Source organism: Cryphonectria parasitica, assembly GCF_011745365.1.
Source record: "Cryphonectria parasitica EP155 unplaced genomic scaffold M406scaffold_3, whole genome shotgun sequence".
Taxonomy (NCBI): Eukaryota; Fungi; Ascomycota; class Sordariomycetes; order Diaporthales; family Cryphonectriaceae; genus Cryphonectria; species Cryphonectria parasitica.
In genome coordinates this window covers 2,634,183-2,650,154 of record NW_024468911.1, presented here as the reverse complement: position 1 = coordinate 2,650,154, position 15,972 = coordinate 2,634,183, and the positions used below count along the sequence as shown (strand labels likewise).

The following is a 15,972-nucleotide window of genomic DNA, read 5'->3' as shown; positions in this document are numbered from 1 at the left end:
GAGGTCGCCGGATGATGTCTCGAGTCGTTCGTTGGTTGGTAAAAGCTTTCTAACGGCATTATGCCTACCAACCACGCCAACCTCTTTTATTTCTAGCAAAGTACCCAAGGGCGAACCCGCCTAAACCTTTCTAGACAGGCATATGCAAGGAACCCAACCAATCGGCAATGGGACGACCCCAAGATTCTAAGAGGGTAAACCCCCGCCTTCTCAGGGCCCTAAGGTCGATATGTGTTTGAGACAAGCGAGAGAGGTTGATGGCATACTAGTACTACAGTACGTACTTACTTACAGAGCCAATGCCAGCATAGCACCAGCCAGAGAGTCAACTTTATCGCTTCAACTATCCTCACCGTGTAAAATATTTCGCCTTTCTATAAGAAAAGAAAAGTTCCAGCTATGCCTGCTAGGCCACTATGATCCCTGTGTATTTTTATATTTTTCAAACAGCCCATAGGCCGTCATAGGAGGAAGTCGACTGCCGGTCAACGGTGACATTCTCGAACCCTTTAGAGACCCGACAGGCCGGGCTCTTGGAATGGAGATGGCCGCCTCTCCACATTTCTCACAGTTGGGACTCGTGGAGCACCTGCAGCGCAGCGGCATGGAAGCACATACGCAATATCACTATAGCAGGTGTGATTGTCAGGAGGTGCAGACGCACTGCTCGCTCTCGCATTCATGAACAATACCGCAGCCCCACCGCTTGTGCGCGCAGAGCTATGAGTCGGCACCGACTTTTCGCCTTTCTCTCGCCGGATTGTAACTCGGAATCCGTCATCTCAAGCCTTACAACGCAAAGGCTGTCAACAAAATAAGGTTGAGCAACGACAAAAAAAAAACAAAAAAAAAGACTTCAAAAACGAGGCCTATCAAAGTAAGTACTTGAGGAAAAGCATGTGAATATATCACCACGCCGGGCTAGGCCGAATACATGAAAGTAGTTAGTGGGCATGTGTCCAAACCACGGCAGTTAGGAAACCATCCGCCCAGAAAAGAAAAGAAAGCAATGCTGGCCCCATCTAAGGTCCTAACAAGTCCTTCACCTCCGAGAACGGTCGGCTTGTTTTGATGCGCTATTAACTGTTACAGGGCCCTGACCAAATACAATAGACAAAGAAAGGCCCTCGAACAATCTTAGGGACTTGGGCGGGGTGCTGGTATTGTGGGCAGGATTCCCTTGACTACAGAAAGAAACGTGTTTAGATTTTTTTCTTGTTTTTTCTTTCTCGAGAGCAAAAGTCTCACCAACACACGGCTCAGATCACTGCGGCCCAGTCCCTACCCGAGCCTTTGGACCCCTAAGAGCCGCCCCCGCCAACGGACCTTTTACTACTGCGTATTCGTACCCTCGCTCGGGGACAGCACGTACTATGGGTAGGCGCAGCGGTGGTCATAGCACCCCTGATAAATAGGCACGGAATTAGCGAAAGTGGAACAAAGTTGAGCCAGCGCATCCCCGGAACGCACCCAAGACCCCGAGCCGTTATCGCTCCGGATCTTATCGTCTGATTTCAACTCCTTCGACTCGGGCGCCACGTCGTTGACTTTCTGCTTTCCAAATTAGTAGTCATCCCCTACCAACTGGTTCCCTTTTCCTACCTTCACCCTCACTCCTTTCCACGCCTTTTAAAAACCGGCTACGGCAGTCGTGCTACGGCCTGGGTGACTACTTTTTCTCCATCTGGACCAAGGCGGTTTCTTGTCAGCTGTCCGAATTTGTTCTCTCCGGAAAAGCCCGCGAACTCCGTCTTTGGAAACTTGGAAGAAAGGAGGGGGGAAAAGAAAAGAAAGAAGAAAGAAAGAAGAAAGAGGTAAACTCCCATCTACTTCTTTCGAGACTGTTCTGCCTCCCACCAATACACCCAACATTCTCGTCCCAGCTCACGACATCGCCAGAGCATGCTCTCCTTTTTATCGCACGCTAGAACACTCAAGTCATCAGTTCATCACGGCTTCTCGCAGCTCTCGCTAACCCAGAAAAGGCTTCGCAGTGTCTGACACATCTTGACGACGAATCAGTTGCACGCGCGCTCCTCCTCGGCACCCATCGCCGCCATGGCAGAACTAGACACTCTGGACATCCTCGTCCTGGGGCTGATCCTCCTCGGTACCGTTGCGTACTTTACCAAAGGCAAGCTCTGGGCTGTCGCAAAAGATCCCTACGCGACCTCCTTTGCCAATGGCAGCGCGGCCAAGGCCGGAAAGACCAGGAACATCTTGGAGAAGCTGGAAGAGAGTGGGAAGAATTGTGTCATCTTCTATGGATCGCAGACCGGAACCGCCGAGGATTACGCCTCCAGACTTGCCAAGGAGGGCAAGAGCAGGTTCGGCCTGGAGACTATGGTAGCCGACCTGGAAGACTACGACTTTGACAACCTCGACACCATCCCCAGCGATAAGATCGTTATGTTCGTTCTTGCGACCTACGGTGAGGGTGAGCCCACGGACAACGCAGTCGACTTCTATGAGTTTGTCACCGGCGAGGACGTGCAGTTCTCCGAGAGCAAAGAACCCGCCCTGGAAAACCTCAACTACGTCGCATTCGGCCTGGGCAACAACACATACGAGCACTACAACTCCATGGTCCGTAATGTGGACAAGGCCCTCAGTAAGCTTGGCGCACACAGGATCGGAGAGGCCGGCGAGGGTGACGATGGCGCCGGTACCATGGAAGAGGATTTCTTAGCCTGGAAAGAGCCCATGTGGACCGCGCTGTCCCAGAAGATGGGCTTGGAAGAACGTGAAGCTGTCTATGAGCCCATCTTCAGCATTACCGAACGCGAGGGCCTCACAAAGGACTCGCACGAGGTCTATGTCGGAGAGCCGAACAAGATGCACCTGGAGGGCACAGCCAAGGGTCCTTTCAACGCACACAACCCTTACATCGCCCCCATCGCCGAGTCCTACGAACTGTTTTCTGTCAAGAATCGCAACTGTCTGCACATGGAGGTCGACGTCAGCGGCTCCAACCTGTCCTACCAGACCGGCGATCACATCGCCGTGTGGCCTACCAACCCCGGCGCAGAGGTCGATCGCCTCTTGTCCATCCTTGGCCTTTCTGACAAACGCGACACCGTCATCAGCGTCAAAGCGCTGGAGCCTACAGCCAAGGTACCTTTTCCCACGCCCACGACATTCGATGCCATCCTCCGCTATCATATGGAAATCAACGCCCCTGTCTCGCGTCAATTCCTGGATACCCTCAAGGCCTTCGCCCCGGACGAGGAGTCCAAGGACGAAATGACAAAGCTTGGCGGTGACAAGGACTACTTCCATGACAAGGTCAGCACGCAGAATCTCAACATCGCACGCGTGCTGGAGCGTGTCGCCAAGGGCAAGCAGTGGACCGGTATTCCTTTCTCAGCTTTCATCGAAGGTATCAACAAGTTGCAGCCACGCTACTACTCCATCTCCTCGTCCTCGCTAGTCCAGCCCAAGAAGATCTCTATTACTGCCGTTGTCGAGGTGCAAGAGCTCCCCGGGCGAGAGGATCCCTTCCGCGGCATTGCCACCAACTATCTCCTGGCTCTGAAGCAGAAACAGAACGGCGATCCCAACCCGGAGCCTTTCGGACAGTCATACGAGCTCCACGGTCCCCGCAACAAGTACGATGGCATTCACGTCCCGGTCCATGTTCGCCACTCCAACTTCAAGCTCCCGTCTGATCCTTCCAAGCCCATCATCATGATCGGACCTGGTACTGGTGTCGCTCCCTTCCGTGGCTTCGTGCAGGAGAGGGCTAAGGAGGTTGAGAATGGTGCCGAAGTCGGCAAGACGATCCTTTTCTTCGGTTGCCGGAAGCGTTCTGAGGACTTTATGTATGCGTCCGAGTGGGAGGTAAGTCGTCGATCCCCTGAACCACACTCCCCAGCATCTCCTTTAATGCTAACAATTTTCACAGCAATATAAACAGACCATGGGTGACAAGTTCGAGATGCACTGCGCGTTTTCGAGAGAGGGCCCCAACAAGGTTTACGTGCAGCACCTACTCAAGCAACAGGGCAAAATCATCAACGATCTCCTGGAGCAGAAGGCCTACTTTTATGTGTGCGGTGATGCCGCCAACATGGCTCGTGAAGTAAATGCCGTCCTAGTGCAAATCATTGCCGAACACAGAGGCAAGTCAGAGGCCAAGGCAGAGGAAATTGTGAAGAACATGAGAGCTGCAAACCAGTACCAGGTACGTGCCCACCGGCATCTAATTCTAGTTTTTTTGTTTTGGTTTTTTTTGTGGGGGGGGGCAAAGGAATCACATGCTGACAGTCTCATTTCTAGGAGGACGTTTGGTCATAGAAGAGACGTTTTCGTTCCCTGATTCTTATCTGCAGCCAAGCGAATGGAATTTCGTGCAGAAACCACAGCGACACGTTTTGCGTGCATGGGAAGGGGGGGGGGGTTGTCATTTTGGAATACAGGAGTCCTGGCGGGCATCATGTGCTACTCTTGAGGTTTTCTTAGAAGGACATTCATCCAATTTTGACCCAGGGAGATGCCCAATATATTGCCGGTAAAATGTCTATACAATCAGTGGATCAGTTTGTTCTTGTGCGGTGCTGTCTACGAGCGACGGAAATCTTTTCGAGGAAATGGAGACGTTCTTTTGTAAATCATAACCCGCAGCATCTACTCCCAGCTAGCCCAAACAGCGATGACGGGGAAGAACAGTTCTGCGAGGACTGTGGCTCCATTGGTCTAGACGAAAGCACAGCATATTACCCCTGTGATGTCAAGTCCTGGTGTTCCAAATGGGGAGCCCCATTGGGATGACCTCTAGCTTGAGCTCCACAGGACAGTAGGCAGGAACTTCGGGTCAAGTGACGGGCAGCACATCTGTCTTTCGTCTCTAACTCGCCTAGTGGAAAGAATAGATTGATTTAAAACAAGCTAAAAGGGAGGAAAGAAAAGAAACGAATGCAAGAAAGGCAAAAGCCATACCCTTGTGCTCTCAACGCTCTGCTCCTTCGCTTCACTTTGCGTCTGAGACCATTATTGCTGCTCTGTCTAGTTCCTTTTTCCAACTGGGGAGTCTAGCATTCAGCCATCCATCCGCACGATTCTCCAATCCAGCTATAGGTTAAAGACGCGCATTGCCCTATGTGAGACAGCGGTTGTAGAGTGCGGAGGGCATTCCCGGGGGGGGGGGGGAGGGATGAATGAAATGATCTGTTTTCTTATTGCAGAACGAAGGCAAGGGAGGTCTCAATACTGAGCTTTCTTCATACGGTGTCTGTGTATCTATACAGCATGCTTAGGCTGCGAGCCCAATTTTCATGAGTCCGGAGCTGAAGGATTCGGGCCGGGGTTTTGTGGATAGTAAGAGCTCGCCGATTTCTTTCCGCCCGGATAATCCTGCGTGAGCACAACCATATCGTCAAGCATCTATCTGCAACACCCTCCAATGATCTCTTCTCTCCGGCTGCCTGAGAACTCGATCTGCCGCTGCATCTGCCCACGATCGCAAGGATGTACCGATTGGTGCGCCTCGGACGAATGGGGCATAGTTGCTATTTCCTCTCCCGTCCCACGAATAGGGCGTTGACCGCGGGTCTGCAAGTGCAGGTACAGAAAATGTGGTCTGAGACGTGATTGCTGTCTGCGATGTCTTCGGCGAGACGCTTGATTGCAACTGCTTGCTTGCCATATGACTAGAAAATTTGCCATCTGGTGCCAATGGTTCGGCAGTATCAAATTCGTTCCCTCATCTCATCAGCTGGGAAGCAGACCACAAAGGTCTACATACCATGCTGAGAAATTGCTTTTCAGGCTTCGAGCGGAGAGGAGCTGGGCAAGACACCTCAAGCCACTCGGAGGAGCATGTCTGAGACAGCTCCATCCCGAGATGCACGAGGAAAGATCTTGTGCATCCCTATTTCAAGCCTCACACGCAGTTTACCCATGTATGGACTTCGCCGCTGGCGCTGCGGCTCAGGGTCCCCCTTGACAGGCAGGGGCAGGATCCATCAGACCGACATGTCACCTCTTGAGTATGTGAAAGCCACACCGGACGCCGTAGGATGCTATTGGATCCTGACTGGAGCAGGTCGATGCCAGTGATGGTTGTTCCAGTGATGGTTGCTCCAGTGATGGTGGTTTCTGCCCCTCTTGGGCTGATCTCTCCTGCCGCGTTCATGTCTGGAGAGGTCCGTGAGCTTTTGTCGTGAAGCCACACGCCCCCCCCCCCCCCTTCATTCCCTTCATCCCGTCTGCAGGGCCTGGGTGGACGGACTAGAGTGTGCGAGACGGGCCTCTGCTGGATCAAGAACGCGTGCTTGTGGCTCGCCTTGCCTCGCTAGGCCGGGGATGTACGTGAGAGGCGCTCTTGACCGCTTGTGTGTGTGTGCGCGCGCGCATGTGTGTGCAAATCACCCATAAAGGCTCTGTCCTCCCCCTCGGCCCATCTGCTTCATTTATCGTCTTATCCTTGTCGACGGTCGGAGGTCCTCGACGGAAAATCCGACCGAGTATTGTTATGAGAGCACCGTCCCCGCGTTGTGGTCTTCGTTCTTCGTCCCGCTTCCCTCGGCCGCATGTTCAGGAAGAGTGCCGGAATTCGTCTATGACTTGGCGGATATATCACTTGAAGTCGACATCGACATTTTACGCAGGCGCCCGTCGTTCTGAGTGCAGGTCCAATTCGCAGGATTGTTCGATTCTCTGAAGGAGCCCAGTCCCAGGCAGCGAATAGGCTGGATAGTTGAAAGTCCTCGACCATTTTAGGGATCACCAAGAACCAGGACCACGCAGGCAACGCGACAGGAAAGAAGCACTGACTGTTCGTGGTCCCTCAAGCTCTTCTTCAGGTATGTTGTTCGTGCGAGGAAGGTTGCAACCTTGCTACACGAGTCCAAGCAGAAGCCGTATCTGACACCCTTCGTCTCCATCCAGAGCTGCAAAAGGTGGAAACCGAGTGAGATATCAGAGGTGCGGGAGTATAAATCACGTCCAATTGAGCTGAAGGGTTTCATTGGAAGAGACAAGACCAGCTTTGAGGTAAAGGGATTGTCTATCATCGGGGTGGCCATACCTTATTCGCTGTGCCAGGTCTGGAACTCGGTGGTGGTCTCGTGAATTGCAAGTGCAATCGACAGCTGCCAGCTGCCAGCGCCTTTGATTGTGGGCCAGCCAACTTCGTCCCTTCCTGTACCAATTTTGTTTTGAGCCTCCAGGTAGCCGTTCTTTCTTTCACCTGCCATCTCGAGCTTACTGGCATCCTTCAACATTCCCCTCTCGTGGAAGGAGTTACTATTAACTTGCTGGGCATCTGCATCATCGCAGCTCCCTTGATACATTCTTATGCTTGAGCATTGTTGTTGTCGATCTTGTCCAAAAGGTATTTACTTCTCTCTCCTCTTCCAAGCCATCCCCTCGTTTCCTCTCCTTTCCCCTCCTCTCTACCAAACATCACAGCCATTGTCACAATCACTTCAACAATCTTGCTCCATAGCTTGATCAGTTCAGTCCATCTTAACCCCCACTGCGCTCGCTTCATCACATCGTCTCATCGCCAGGTCCCCTTTGCCTCAGACATACAATCTTCCTTCCTCGAGGTGTGAGCACTGCTGTTCCACTTCTGCCTCCTACTCGAGCCCAGGGTCTCGAACCTTCTGTTCACATCAACAGCTCTGTACGAAGAGCAACTCGTGGCGGCAAGGTGAGCTCCATCTGATCAGTGTGCCTCACGCAAGTCACAATCCCCTCGCCTGACGACGAGAGTCAATCCACATACTTTGCACCCTTTCTCTCGCGCTGCCCAGCTTTCACTCCCACCTTGTCATCCCAAAAACCATCCACCGCCATCCACGCCCAATTACTTGACACGCGCTGCTGGCGCGTTCCCAAACAAACAACTGTCTGTCTTCCACCATCCAAACATTTGACCATCTGCCTTTCCCACTTTGCCAAAACGTACATCTTGGTCCACCGATCTACCTGCACCCCTTCTCCCTCTACCCTTCATCCTATCCCTCACCAATCTCTGGCCCAGGGACCTCCTTCGAATTTTAGCCTGTACTGGTTGCTGATCTTCATCATCGGCACTGACACATTCTCTACAGCTTTGATAATATCCACATCGATACATTCAAGGTTTGTGCTCAATTATTCCCATATCTATGGATCGCATCACACAATGCGTGTCTTCTAAGGGGCACTGGGCTTAGGCTGAGTATCCTCCACGCTTCCATCCCTGAGCTTCCAAACACCAACTGAATGCTTGATGGCGATAGCATCTTGCGCAGCCTATTACTACACTGTTGCCTCACCTGACCCCTCAGCACTCCGAGACACCATCTACTTTCAGACACTGGCCAGAAGCTAACTCTCAAATCACCTCACAGGAACTGACCATGTCTTACCACAATCCTACAGTCATGGTCTCCGACGGAAATAATCAGGGACACCCTGGTGTTGGCCCTGCCTACGTCCCTCCCCAGGGCGCTGTTGGCCAGGCTGGTGGCCAAGGTGCTGTTGACAATGGTGGTGCTTCTCGAGGCATGCACTACCAAGCTGCCAACCCCGATGCCCTTGGTGGTCTTGTCAATCACTTCAACACCCTTGGCATGGCCAACGCCAACATGCATCAGGGCCCTGCTGCCCTTGGCCTGCCTGCCAACAGCTTCCTGCCTGCTGATAATCATAATCCCCCTCTTGTCTATTCTGGCTTTGGTGGCCACAACTACAACCTGACTGTGCCCCAGCTTACTGAGACCTTCCCTCCCGGTGGCCAATTCCTGCCTCAGAGCAATGTCCCTGGTACCTATGGTCCTTTTATGGTGCCCTACACCCCTAGCCGCCCCGCCACGTACAATGACCGCGTCGACCGCGGTGGACTGCGTGATGTTCCGGGTCTCGACAACCGCCGTGCCTCCTACTCCACGACCGCGACTGAGTCCACTCCCGGTACTCCCTTCTTCGGAGCCACATCGGACCGTCACAACATTCCTCGCGTCATCTCCGCGGACCGCTCCAGCTACACCACTCCTTCCCCCCAGCAGTTTGCTGTATCTGGAGTCATTGGTCCTGTCACTACCAAGGGCAAGCGTGTCGCCGAGGCTGAGCTGCAGGCTCTTGTTGAGCAGGACCCTCCCATCCCTGCTGCCGTTCCAGCCGTCTTCACTACGCCTGAGCAGCGCAAGACTCTTGAGCAGTGCCTCGAGAACCGCATCGAGGGAAACAAAAACGTCTATATCCGCGGCCTGCACCCTACCACCGATGATGATCTGCTGTCCAAGTATGCTGCCCGTTTCGGAGAGGTTGAGCAGAGCAAAGCCATCATTGACACGGCTACGGGAGCCTGCAAGGGGTAAGTCTTTCTCTCCCCACGCCACAATGTTTCTCGTTCTCCAGCCCGCTGATATTGTATAGCTTCGGTTTTGCCAAATTCAAGGACGTCCGTGACTCGGAGAAGTGCATCCAGGGTTTCTACCTCCTCGGCTACGAGGTCGGTTTTGCTCGGGTGAGAATCAGGTGTCGAACGAATTCATGATGATTGACTGACACCAAATGGCACAGGAGAGCTTCAATGCCCGACTGAAGGCTGAGGGTGATGAGGGCTCTACCAATCTCTACATTTCCAATCTTCCAAAGTCGATCACCGAGGCTGTCAGTTCTCCGCCCTTGAAAGATTATTCTACTCAAAAATTGACTATTTTTAGCAACTGGTTGCCATCTTCGAGCCCTACCAGATCCTGTCCAGCAAGATCCTGCGCGACAGCATGGGCAATAGCCGCGGTGTCGGATTCGCTCGGTGAGTCGCCCAATCTACAGCTGTTTCGATTTCGGAGAACTAACGAGTCTTGCCAGTTTCGAGTCTCGTGACGTTTGTGAGGAGATCATCAAGCGCTTTCACGGCCAGGCCATCGGTGATGAGTGCTTCCTAATGCAGGTCCGCTATGCCGACACTCCTGCCCAGAAGGAGTTGAAGCGTATCACTGCCGAGCGCCGCCAGTACCGTACCAACGAGTACAATATCGGTGCCTACGGAACCATGGCTGTTGGTATTAGCCCCTCGATCTACAACACGCAGGGAAATTGGAACCGTTCTCCCCGCTTCTCTGAGTAAGCCAATTCACTTGAGATGCGCTTTTCATAAGCCCTCTCCTTCGTTTCCAGCTAACAATTTGTAGGCGCGCCGACCGCACCCAGTACCGCAATGTGCTTGCCACCAAGAGCGGAAATGCCCACCTGGTCCCCGGCCTTCAGCAGGAGTATGTCGCGGCAAATTCTCTGTTCCCGATGAGAGTCCAGGGTGCTGACTACCATCTTTAGGCAGGGTACGGGTCCCACTTCCTCCAATGATGGATCTGCCGATGAGGGCATGACGGTCGCTGGCACCCCCACCGACCGCAAGTCTCACTCGTCTCCCATCACCAAGAAGGAGGCTGCCTAGAAGAACACGACTCTTTCTGGCCATCATCCTTCACACTCTGTGAATCACACTCTCTCGACGACAGCACTCCAGACATAATTTTCAGCATCAACAACAGCCTTATTCTCAAAGACTTGTGGAGGTCGTTCGATGTCAGCTGGGTTCGAAATTTTGGTGTCCTCTCTTACACACACTCTGGTCTTATCGTCGGAAAGTATGTCGGTTAACACGCGCCAGAGCTGGGCTGTCCAAATGATACGGAAGAATGCTTTCTTCGGCAAATAGAGCAGGGAAGTTGAGTGCATACATCATCACCAATTTCGTCCTTTTGTACCATAGCACTTTTCTCCGTTGTTTGTACCTTGTGTGCTGCAGCAAGGATCGTCAGGCAAGGGCAATATAGATTCATGGAAGTCGTCATAGCAATCCCACTTATTTTTTCTTAAGAAAATCTTCTGATTGATGTGATCGTCAAAGGTCGCGGATGGCACGAGATGCATTGGACCAATGGAATGTATAGTTTGCAGTCTTCGTAAAGACTCGTGGTATTTCAATGAATTGATCACAGAGGTTACGGTGCAGCCGTGATCTTTAATCTCTCTAACGTATCAGCTGTCTCGATTGTGTCTCCGTGTTCACTCTCGGCCGTGGCAGCGGAATCGTTCTGAAGGCCAAGGTTACCATCAGTGCCCGCGGCATCATCATCTTCTTCTTCCGTGTCGAAACCTTCCCCATCCATATCTGACGAATCCTCGTCGCCTTCGCCGTCCTCATCTTTGGATCCTGCTTGCTCTCTGATAGCAGCCTCTAAGTCCTTCGTCATCTTCTTTGTGAAACCCGAAGCTTCTACAGCAACATCTATCCTCCTAGCACCGTCCTTGCCCACGGTCTTCTTGGCGTCCTTGTAGAATGGGCCTGGTGCCGTGTCGACGAAGTGGAACTTCCTCTCAAAGAACCTCTTCACGCAGTTGACGTCCCTGTCGAAGTACATCTCCGCATTTTGATGGTCCATTGAGACCATCTGGGGAAAATCAATAAGAATAGGCGTCAGCACTGCCGCCCCGCTTGTCTCTGCGTCTTCGGCCCCTCCCGTTTGTTCTTCTGATGCCGCAGCAGCGTTCTCCTCCTTAATCAAGATGTTGAACTCGTTGAAGTCGCCATGAATCAGCCCGTGTTTCGCAAGTCGTAATATCAGCGAGATCAGATCCGCGTACAGGTTCGCGGGGTCTGGGACTGCTGATATTTGTCGCAGAGGATACGAATCGATGAATGACATGACAACAGTATGTCTCGACTGAGCCACAGGGTCCGGCACAGGGAAGCCTTCCTCCGCCAGCGCCTGCATGAACGCATACTCCTTCATGGCCGACAGTCGTGACAGGTACATCCAGGAGCCGCCCTGCCTCCTTTTCAGGTAATCCCGATTCGTCTTGACGGTCCGGAACGAAATTCGGCCTAATCTGTGGATCTTCAGCACCTTCTGCCGCCCCTTTTCGTCTGCCACCATCATGATGTCGCTCTCCTTGCCCACGCCGATACGGCTACCGACGCTGTAGACTTCCTTGCGGGAGGAGTACGTATGTAGGGCGAGATAGTCGAGCCCGCCGTAGGTCAGGCGGTAACCGTCGTATTTGGCCTCTTTGACGCGACCTATCAGCCCATTCTTAGCCAGGTTACTAATGGACTTGTGTACGCCGCTGCTGCCCCCGCGAAGACGGGCGATCTTTTCAATGAGGGGCGTTGGGACGATCTCGTGGTTCTTGGAGCCCATTTCTACCTTTTAAAGACCGGTGGTCAGTATGGTTGATGTGGAGGTCAGAACAGTAGATACGTACTGCTGTGAGAACCCGCCAGTCCTCGGATGTGAGGTGGCGCATAGCCTTGGTGTCCAACTTCATATTGCCGGTCTTTGTGTGGTGGTCGTGAAAGGTAGTTGTCGGAAAGTTCAAGTGCAGCCTGCGCAAGACAGGCCTTCCACTGTTGAAGGGTATTTTCAGAGTACCAACTGAATTTCTATCGGGCTATTGCAGGCAGATGTGCGGTGTGTATCGATGTCTCGAAAGCTTTCAGCAATATTCGTCCACTAGCAAAGCGAACCGTGAAATGCTGATGAGGAATACCCCTCCAAAATTTCCAGACCAGAAGGCGAGTTGAACCAGGATTCTATCTTATCAAGATTAGATAGGTATAGCTGACTCAGCGAGGACATCCCTGACACCTATGACTTGCTTGCCATCGCTAGGCGGCAAGGCCTCGCGTAAACCAGTCTCGGGGGAAAGCTAAGCTGCGGCTGGTTTACAAAGCTTCTTCTACCCAGCATCAACAACACCACCGTCAAATCCAACAAACTCCCAATTTCGGTCTGTAAACTACAAACTGAACGCTCACCTCTGACGATTTCTTCTCATACTCCTCTTCGGGCTTCAGATTCCTGTCTTTTTGCTCGCTACTGAACAAGGCAGAGCGTAACTACTGCCTTCACGACCCACCACTCACGAGTGCCTTTGAGCCCGCCGCAGATCTACCATGGCTCAGGACGAACTGCCCGCCGCCGACAAGGGCAAGGGCAAGGCGATCGAGAATGGCAAGCCCGAGGAAGTCAAGAAGGACAAAGATGGCAAGCCCATAGCAAATGGAAAGAAGGAAGATGAGAAGGATGAGTGTATGCGCCGCCGTCCTCGCCGTCACGACCGCAAGCTAATGTATCGCACACTATAGCCACAGAAGAGCTCAGCGAGGAGGACCAGCAGCTCAAGAGCGAGCTTGACATGCTTGTCGAGCGGTTGACAGTACAACTTGTCCCCTGATTACATGTTCTTGGAGAAGTGTGCTGACCCGTCGCAACAGGAATCTGACTCCTCGCTCTACAAACCGGCTTTGGAGGCCATGAAGAACTTCATCAAGACGTCTACATCCTCAATGACCGCTGTGCCAAAACCATTGAAATTTCTCCGACCACACTACGAAACAATGACCAAGCTATACGAAGATTGGCCCGCGGGCGATGACAAGGTTTCATTGGCAGATGTACTGTCGGTGATTGGAATGACCTTCTCAGATGAGGACCGACAAGACACCCTGAAGTATCGACTGTTAGCACCTACACAAGACATCGGTTCTTGGGGGCACGAGTACGTCCGGCATCTCGCTTTGGAGATCGGCGAAGTCTATGCAAAGAGGATTACGGCAGAGGAGTCAACTGACGACCTCGTTGATCTTGCACTGCTTCTGGTCCCCCTCTTCCTTAAGAGCAATGCGGAGGCCGATGCTGTCGACTTGATGAGCGAGCTCGAAATCATAGAGAGGCTTCCGGAATTCGTCGACGACAACACCTATTCCCGGGTCTGCTTGTACATGGTCTCCATGGTCAACCTCCTCACATACCCTGACAACGAAGTCTTCCTGCGTGTGGCTTATGACATATATAAGGACTTTGGTCAAGCCACCCAGGCTATGGTCTTGGCTATCCGGCTCAACGATACTGAACTCATTGAGAAGCAGTTCGAGGCGACCACGGACTCCACCTTGAAGAAACAGCTTGCCTTTCTCATCTCAAGGCAGCGGATATCGCTCGAGTGCGAGGAGGATGACCCAGAGGTGCAAGAGTGCCTCAGCAATCTGCGCATGTCGGAGCATTTCAAAACTCTTGGCAAAGAGCTCAACATTCTCGACCCAAAGACCACTGATGACATCTACAAGAGCCATCTGGAGAGCAGTCGCGTGGCTGGCATGACCAATCTTGACTCGGCCCGCCACAATCTGGCTTCAGGCTTCGTCAACGCCTTTGTCAATGCTGGATTCGGCAAGGACAAGATGATGCTAACCGACAAAGACTCAAACAGCTGGGTTTGGAAAACCAAGGACGAGGGCATGACGTCGACGGTGGCATCCCTCGGGACTCTGCTCCTGTGGGATGTCGAGAACGGTTTGGACAAGATCGACAAGTACACCTATGCTGATGAGCCTCAGATTGTGGCCGGTGCTATGCTGGCTATCGGTATCATGAACGCCGGCGTCAAGATGGACTCCGAGCCGGTGATGGCCCTGCTTGCAGAATCTGAAAAATTGGAGAACCCCAACCCCTTGATCCGGGTCACCTCGATAATGGGTCTCGCTCTCACATACGCCGGTTCCAACAAGGAGGAGCTGCTTGCTGACAAGCTGTTGCCCATCATTACCGACACTACCCAGGACATGCAAGTGTCAGCCATGGCTGCCCTCGCCTGCGGTTTGATCTTTGTCGGCTCCTCACACTCAGATGTAACCGAGGCCATAATAACCACTCTGATGGACGAGGAGCGCCAGAGCCAACTAAAGGACAAGTGGACCCGTTTCATGGCTCTTGGACTTGGCCTTCTCTACTTTGGAAAGCAGGAAGAGGTGGACGTAGTTCTCGAACTTCTCAAGGTCATAGAGAACCCTGCGGCCAAGGCGACTGCTGTTCTCGTGGAGATCTGCGCCTGGGCCGGAACTGGCGCTGTGCTCAAGATCCAGGAGCTTCTGCACATGTGCAACGAGCACATGGAGGACTCCGATGAGAAGAAGGGAGATGAGCTGCTGCAGTCATATGCAGTCCTGGGTATTGGTCTGATTGCGATGGGCGAGGAAGTCGGTCAAGAGATGGTACTTCGTCAATTTGGTCATTTAATGCACTACGGCGAGGCCAACATCCGACGGGCAGTACCCCTCGCAATGGGCTTGATCAGCCCCAGCAACCCTCAGATGAAGGTCTACGATACTCTTTCACGATACAGCCACGACAACGACAATGATGTCGCGATTAACGCCATCTTCGCCATGGGCCTCCTCGGCGCCGGCACCAATAACGCACGGCTGGCACAACTGCTGCGCCAGTTGGCAAGCTACTATCATCGTGAGAAGGATTCGCTGTTCATGGTGCGAATCGCACAGGGCCTGCTGCACATGGGCAAGGGCACGATGTCCCTCAGCCCCTTCCATACTGACCGCCAGATCCTGTCACGGGTCTCCGCCGCTGGTCTGTTGGCGGTCATTGTGGCCATGATCGACGCCAAGCTCTTCATCACCAAGGACTCGCACTACTTGCTCTACTTCCTGGTCACAGCCATGCACCCGCGGTTCCTCGTCACCCTGGATGAGAACCTCAAGCCACTGACCGTAAATGTACGTGTCGGTCAGGCTGTCGATGTCGTGGGCCAGGCTGGTCGACCCAAGACCATCACTGGCTGGCAGACACAGAGCACTCCGGTCCTCTTGGGCTATGGAGAGCGTGCTGAGCTTGAGGATGAGGAGTACATCAGCGTGAGCAATGTGCTTGAGGGTCTTGTAATTCTGAAGAAGGTATGTCCGACCATTGTTGCTCTAATCTGACGTCGTAGAAGAAGATGCTAATCAGACTCACAGAACCCCGACTGGGACGACGGCAAATAGGTTCCATCATTATGAGAGGGTCGGCTGCGTATCAGGGGCAGAGGGCAGAGGAAAAGAGACAAATGTATAGTATCATGGCCCCTCCGGCCTATAGGGAAGAGAAACGTCTTGACAGACATATTCATATGAAACCCCCCCATAGACGAAATGAAAATAACCCAATCAGTGTTATGTTTCACCAGAATTTTTTTTCT

At 52.8% G+C, this 15,972-nt stretch overlaps 4 protein-coding genes across 4 annotated transcripts; 3 read left to right on the top strand and 1 right to left on the bottom strand.

The window, feature by feature from the left end:
* Positions 1 to 2,058: 2,058 nt before the first annotated feature.
* Positions 2,059 to 4,645, top strand: M406DRAFT_288460 (NADPH-cytochrome P450 reductase; the record flags this gene model as incomplete). The annotated part of the gene is made up of 3 exons (XM_040918794.1): positions 2,059 to 3,840; positions 3,905 to 4,183; positions 4,279 to 4,645. The coding sequence occupies 3 exons, from the start codon at positions 2,059 to 2,061 to the stop codon at positions 4,294 to 4,296; spliced, it is 2,079 nt and encodes a 692-aa protein (XP_040778374.1). The 3' UTR covers positions 4,297 to 4,645.
* Positions 4,646 to 6,056: 1,411 nt separating this feature from the next.
* Positions 6,057 to 10,390, top strand: M406DRAFT_338190 (uncharacterized protein; the record flags this gene model as incomplete). Its single annotated transcript, XM_040921321.1, has 8 exons — positions 6,057 to 6,143; positions 6,826 to 6,876; positions 8,742 to 9,304; positions 9,367 to 9,457; positions 9,514 to 9,603; positions 9,657 to 9,748; positions 9,805 to 10,059; positions 10,270 to 10,390. 8 exons carry the CDS (start codon positions 6,057 to 6,059, stop codon positions 10,388 to 10,390), a joined length of 1,350 nt encoding a protein of 449 aa, XP_040778373.1.
* A 614-nt stretch (positions 10,391 to 11,004) lies between these two features.
* M406DRAFT_338189 (uncharacterized protein) lies at positions 11,005 to 12,267 on the bottom strand (the record flags this gene model as incomplete). The annotated part of the gene is made up of 3 exons (XM_040921320.1): positions 11,005 to 11,033; positions 11,096 to 12,146; positions 12,205 to 12,267. 3 exons carry the CDS (start codon positions 12,265 to 12,267, stop codon positions 11,005 to 11,007), a joined length of 1,143 nt encoding a protein of 380 aa, XP_040778372.1.
* A 422-nt stretch (positions 12,268 to 12,689) lies between these two features.
* On the top strand, positions 12,690 to 15,958 carry M406DRAFT_288452 (26S proteasome regulatory complex, non-ATPase subcomplex, Rpn1 subunit). The gene is made up of 4 exons (XM_040918793.1): positions 12,690 to 13,031; positions 13,088 to 13,158; positions 13,217 to 15,688; positions 15,752 to 15,958. Exons 1-4 carry the CDS (start codon positions 12,896 to 12,898, stop codon positions 15,776 to 15,778), a joined length of 2,706 nt encoding a protein of 901 aa, XP_040778371.1. The 5' UTR covers positions 12,690 to 12,895; the 3' UTR covers positions 15,779 to 15,958.
* Positions 15,959 to 15,972: the final 14 nt, after the last annotated feature.

What these genes read in the sequence shown, in the direction of transcription:
- M406DRAFT_288452 (XM_040918793.1), top strand. Translation starts at nt 12,896, where the DNA reads ATGGCTCAGGACGAACTGCCCGCCGCCGACAAGGGCAAGGGCAAGGCG. An exon ending in GGAAGATGAGAAGGATGAGT is followed by an intron (nt 13,032 to 13,087) that starts GTATGCGCCGCC and finishes CGCACACTATAG; the next exon opens with CCACAGAAGAGCTCAGCGAG. An exon ending in TGCTTGTCGAGCGGTTGACA is followed by an intron (nt 13,159 to 13,216) that starts GTACAACTTGTC and finishes CCGTCGCAACAG; the next exon opens with GAATCTGACTCCTCGCTCTA.